We start from the raw sequence: 6,555 nt of genomic DNA on the forward strand, positions 1-6,555 counted from the left end.
TAATAATTAATACTGAATACTATTGTATTGTATGCTCTGCTACATACTAGATTGTATCACTGTCACCTAATACATATGATCGGTCACTGTATGATCTACTTCCTATTATATACTATATACTGCCACTTATTGCACTGCTACCAGTGATGTATGAAATCTATTATCTGTTAACATCCATTACACTGAATGATCTGCGACTTATTACACAGTACACTATGACACCTAATACACTGTATGATCTGACACTTATTACACTGCATCATCGCTACCAGTGACATGATAGTCTTTTATTTCCTGAAGCCTATTGCACTGTATGATTTAACATTCACTACATTATACATATACACTTATTACCTGTCTCCTATTAAAGTGCATCGGTCACCTGTTATACTTTATCACCTGGCATTGCCTTATAATGCAAGATCATCTCCTAAAAACTGTACCACAAACCATTTATTACATTTACGTTTATACACTATTACATTTGCTTACTTTAAATCTATAATATTGTATGATCTGCTATTGTATCATTGAACTTTATGTTCTGCTGCCAGTCAACACACGGTCTTCTGCCATTACTTTATAATGCTGCAAATTCTGCTCTCATGATAGGACCAAAAACTGTTCAATCTACCATTCACTCCTGTCATTACTGGATCTGACATGGATTACTATTATATTTTCCACCTATTACATTATAAACTTGACTAATGCTTCTTACACTGTATGATCACTTACTACACTGTATCATAATCCATCTCTTACATTGCATGACCTGCCACCTATAACTGTAACCTATGTCATCTATTACATTGCATGATCTGCCACCTATACCTATAACCTATACCATATATTACATTGCATGATCTGCCACCTATACCTATACCATATATTACATTGCATGATCTGCCACCTACCGTATAACTGTAAACTATGCCATCTATTACATTATAAGCTTGACCAATGCTTCTTACACTGTATGATTTTGTTACACTGCATATGTTACTTATTACACTGTATTATAATGTATCTATTACATTGCATGATCTGCCACCTATAAATGTAACTTATGCCACCTATTTTATTGCATGATCTGCCACCTATAACTCTAACATATATCATATATTACATTGCATGATCTGCCACCTCCTGCATTGTATGAGCTACCAGCTATTACACTGTAAGATTGGCCAATACCTCTTACACACTGTATGATATATATAATTTGCCACCTATTGCCTTGCATGATCTGCTACTAATACCATTGTATCACCACCGAATATTCTGTAAGATTTGCCACCTTTAACGCTGTATAAAATGCCAGTTATTACACTGTATGATTTCAATATTAATAGAATGTATGATCTGCCTCTTATAACTTTCTATTGTATGATACAAATTGCACTACATAATCTGATAGTAATCTATTGCACTGTATCATTACCCACCTAAATCACTGTATCCTCTGCAACATATTACAAACCACTTCATGGTTTATAAGTGACCCCTCACACTGTATCCGCTGCCATACTGTATTACCTACCACTGGTTACATTGTATCCTATATACTATTATACCAGTAACTATTACACTGTATTCTCTGCTGCCCATTACATTGTATAGTCTGCCTGCGATCTATTAAACGCTGCCACCTGTTCCACCTTATACACTGTAATGTGTATGTGTATAAAGGCAGCAAATATATTTACCTATACCAATGCAATAATAAAACAGCTCACTCTACAAGGACCCAATTTTCTAGTTCAAAACAAAGTTTTGTATGAGATTACTATGACCCCCTACGAATTATTTTGTTGTGCAGCCACTTATAATGACAATTATACAGCAATAACCATAACCAAGTTGCGCTTAAATGACATTTGGCACCAAATACCTTCTATTACAACCTGACTATATTTCTGCCCTTCTGAAATGAGTCGGAACCGACTCATGCTTTACAAAACACAAGAACACCAAAGTATGACAGAACCAACTAATCACAAGTTGCTCTGTAGTAGCCCCAAAGCAAACATGGTCCTAATTTTAGGTAACCAATCATCATTTACTATCACCGTTTTTCAAATAAAGCCCCAATGAGAGTCATAATATACATGAGAGATTGATAGCCAGCAATAGAAATAATTTAATAAGAACAGTTAGCGAGTCAAAATATACAAAATGCCAATAAACGCCTCTATGGGGACCATCACCTAAATGTCATATCTGCCTGAATATCATAGCTGTCATTTTACAAATATATTCAATATTCTGTTTTCCAGCCTTTAAAACGTGCACAAACAAATAAAAGGATGTCATAAATAAAATACAATAAACCAAAAGTACAGAACATGCAAATAGAATTGTCATTATGAAGCTCAGACATATTCAAAGCGTTATATTGCTTCTAAAATATTCAACATTTAGCGTTCAAAAGGGCGTTCAGCCCATTATGATCATTATATTTAATCGTTTTCCTATAGCTATCAGCAAGAGATGGAAATGAATTGCTTCTGACAGCTCACTAAGAGGTTGGATTGGTGTGCATACATAATATATTTCTATAGATTGCCTGGTTTATATCCATCCAGAGATATCGCCTGGTTTCCAACCATCTATATATATATATTTATCGCCCGGTACAATAAAAAAATACAGCTGGTGTCTTTACTGAAATAAAGATAAAGATTTCCAATGTGTCCTCGGCTATATCAGATTATATTTTAGCTGCCTTGACTTGTATCAGATCAGTATTTTTTCCCATATAAAGTTTAGTATGCGTTAATTGCGCACAACAGGGCGCACAGCAAATTAACAAAAGACAGCAGGCTTTATGTCTTTTTCTAATACTGTATTTTATTATAAACTACTTTTGCAATCGTTGTAGAACACTAAATGTGAAAAAAATGTAAACTTAACCTCCTCCAAGTGGATGAACCATGATTTTTTAGAAGCTGCGATAAAGGCTTTAATGGTCATTTTTAAGGATTTTTTCCCCATTTGGAGGTTCAATTATCGGCGCAATGAGCAGAAATAAAGAGAAATCTTCATAAATAAAGCACAGAAAAATCCTAGGTGTGGGAACAGCTGGTAATGGGAGATTTATCTTCTGTCCTCAGCATTTGGCTAATTGCAGAAGAGATATTGGGAAAGGGGGGTATAAGAGCATTCGATGGTGTTGGGAGGGGGGCAATTTTTTAGGGGAGGAATAAAAAAAAGTCATTTATCTTCTCAGTCTTTACACATTAAGTACCATGAGATGAGTTCTGAAACCACGAAGTGTCTCGCTATGTACAGTAAGTGTGCAGTCCCCCTGGGGGCTCCAGGCAGTCCCTATAGATGTCCCTATGGCCATGGGCTGTTTAGGATCCTAGATCTACCAGGCTGGAGGTGAGGGGTCCAAGCAGAGAGTCCTGGAGCTGGTGCTGATGGCTGCTGAGCCCGTGGCCCCCCTGGGAGGCACTTAAAGCGCTGAGGGAGTATGAGGAGCCCCCGGGGTGGCCGAGATTTCCTTGCAGTAAGAGGACTGAGTTCTGGTCTGGACTCTGAGGGGGGGAGAATTCCTCCTCTGAGCTGGACATTAGAGATTTTCCCCCATCCAGAGGGGACAGCTGGTTCTGTTTGTTGCTGGACGTGTTGTTGTTCTCTGTATTTTCCCTGGAAGAGAGAGGAGAAAACATTTACATTGTGGTTATTGCATTTCTTTTGTCATGCTTTATACTTTTTATCTCTATCTCTTTTTATACTAATTCTATTATATTTAGATTTGTTTACTTTTTCTCCTATTTTTTTTTGTATTTAAAATTTACACTTATATATTTTATCTTTTTTTTATTCTCTTTATAAATCTTTCTTTTCTTTTTCCTTCTATCGCTCTTTTTTATTCTTTGTTTCTTTATTTTTAATCTTTCCCGTATTCCAAACGTTCAAACTGCTTTATTATTTTATCCAGATGTACTTTCTCTCTTGTATCGTTTCCATTTTTTTATATTCCGAAATTATAAAACTCCCATTTTATTCATTTATGTTTCCTTTTCATGTCTCCTTCCATCGCACTTTTTCTCTTTACATTTCCCATTCTGTTTTCAACTTTTTTCTTCCTGTTCTTGTTTTATTTCTTTCTGCGTCTTTCTCTTCTTCTCTCTCTCACACACATTCCTTCCTTCTCTCTCCTTCTGAAAAAAAGTTCTCTGCTCTCCTTTTCTTTAATGTCTTTCTTTTTCTTTTTCTCATCCTCTACTTCTCTTTTATTTCCAGTTTTTCTTTTATTCTATCTATAATTTTTCAGAGAATAAAGTTTCCTATCCTCCCCAGTAGCATGGCAGATCTAATGATTTCTGTGTCAGCGGATATGTATGTCATGGATGATCAGGATTTCTATTCATCAGATTGTACATTGCATGTACACGACAGACCTCCTAGATTGCAAGCTCTTCGGGGCAGGCTCGTCTGTCATTTGCAACCCCTATTTAATGTACAGCGCTGCGTAATATGTTGGTGCTATATAAATCCTGTTTATATATAATAATCAGCCCCCTCAAAACACAAAATAAGCCCTAATTCCTTAATGTGTCCTCCTCAATGCAGGGTGATAATATCTGTACAGGGGTCCTGCATACATGTCCTTCCCTCCTGTGTCACTGCCTGTTTCTGTCTCTCATCTCATTTGCAACTCCTATTTAATGTACAGCGCTGCGTAATATGTTGGCGCTATATAAATCCTGTTTAATAATAATCCACAGCCATGGAACAGAGACACTTCTACATTTGTTTGTGCTCCACCGACAAACGGTGACCCCATCCCTGACTCCAGTATACCCAGGCAGATGTCAGCATTCTGCCCCTTTGTCTGAGCTTGCTACAACAATAAAAAAAATTGCAATATGTCCATGGCCTGATCTAACATTGCACATGGAGGAGTATGCCTTATGACAAGGACTACTTCATATTCTATAGATGCCAAAGTTTTTTTTTCCTAGATGCCTTTAGCATACAATTCTAGCTGATCTACTTTTAGAATCCCATCAGAACATGACATAATGAATCCTTATTGTGTATACTGTGTGTTACTTCCCCCACCTCCTAGATTGTAAGCTCTTTGGGGCAGGGTCCTCTCCTCCTCTTGTGTCACTGTCTGTCATTTGCAACCCCTATTAAATGTACAGCGGCGCGTAATATGTTGGCGCTATATAAATCCTGTTTATTTTTTATTAATAATAATACTATTTCCTAGATTCCAAAGTTTTTTTCTATATGTCTAGCATACGATTCTAGCTGATCTCCTTTCAGAAAGCCATCAGAACATGACATAATAATTAGTTAATGTGTATATTGTGTGTTACTTCCCCCACCACCTAGATTGCAAGCTCTTTGGGACAGGGTCCTCACCTCCTCGTGTGCCTGTCTGTCATTTGAATATTAATGTACAGCGCTGGGTAATATGTTGGCGCTATATAAATCCTGTTTATTATTAATAATAGGAATAATAATACTATTTTATAGATGCCAAAGTTTTGTCTAGATGTTTTTAGCATGCAATTCCAGCTAATCTACTTTCAGAAAGCCACCAGAACATGACATTATAATGTGTATATTGTGTGTTACCTCCCCCACCTCCTAGATTGTAAGCTCTTTGGGACAGGGTCCTCTCCTCCTCCTGTGTCACTGTCTGTCTCTTGCAACCCCCATTAAATGTACAGCGCTGCGTAATATGTTGGCGCTATATGAATCCTGTTTATAAATAATATTATTGTGATTTCAGTGGTGGCCACTTACCTCTCCTTGGCCTCAGCAGCTCTGTCCCTCTGCCTCCTGTTTTTGAACCAGTTGCTGACCTGGGTGGTGGTGAGTCCAGTGGCCTCTGCCAGCTCTCTCTTCTCCCTGGGTGAGGGGTAAGGGTTGTGGGCATACCATTCCCTTAGCACCCCTCTGGACTTCTCCTTGAAGCAGTAGCTGGTCTCCTCTCCATCCCAGATGGTCCTGGGCAGGGGGAATTTCCTCCTCACCCTGTATTTGCCCACAGCCCCCAGGGGTCTCCCCCGCAGCTTCTCTGCCTCCACATAGTGAGCCTTCAGCCACAATTGCTGCAGCTTGGGGTGGTTGTGGGGGGAGAATTGGTGGCTCTCTAGGATCTTGTAGAGTTCTCGGAAGTTTCCCCGATGGAAGGCCACCACTGCCTTGGCTTTCAGGACACTCTCGTTCTTATGGAGGTGATCGCAGGCTGGCAGGGACCACAGAAACCTGCCCAGCCTCTCCAGGTTCCCCCCTTGCTGCAGCACCTCGCACACACAGGCTACTTGCTCCTGGGTGAAGCCAAAGGAAGGCAGCATAGACATGGCTTGGGCTGCTGCAACGACGAGGCCAAGCAGCTCCGGACATACAATAAGATCCACAACACACAGCGATCTGCTCCGCTCCACGGAAACTTTGCTAAGTCTTTCCTGTAGAAGCCTCCTTAAAGCTCCGGGCTGGAGCGAGCTGTGATTGGCTGAGCGGCCAGGGGGGGCTGAGCATAGATGGAGCACAGACTGGGGAGGGCAATGGAGGGGGGGGGGGGGG

At 39.5% G+C, this 6,555-nt stretch overlaps 1 protein-coding gene across 1 annotated transcript; it reads right to left on the reverse strand.

Moving 5' to 3' along the window:
- Positions 1-2,129: 2,129 nt before the first annotated feature.
- Positions 2,130-6,408, reverse strand: LOC140342307 (homeobox protein six1). The gene is made up of 2 exons (XM_072428447.1): positions 5,773-6,408; positions 2,130-3,654 (listed from the first exon to the last, which is right to left on the reverse strand). The coding sequence occupies exons 1-2, from the start codon at positions 6,330-6,332 to the stop codon at positions 3,360-3,362; spliced, it is 855 nt and encodes a 284-aa protein (XP_072284548.1). The 5' UTR covers positions 6,333-6,408; the 3' UTR covers positions 2,130-3,359.
- Between the last annotated feature and the right edge of the window lie 147 nt (positions 6,409-6,555).

Source organism: Pyxicephalus adspersus, chromosome 12, assembly GCF_032062135.1.
Source record: "Pyxicephalus adspersus chromosome 12, UCB_Pads_2.0, whole genome shotgun sequence".
NCBI classification, from domain to species: Eukaryota; Metazoa; Chordata; class Amphibia; order Anura; family Pyxicephalidae; genus Pyxicephalus; species Pyxicephalus adspersus.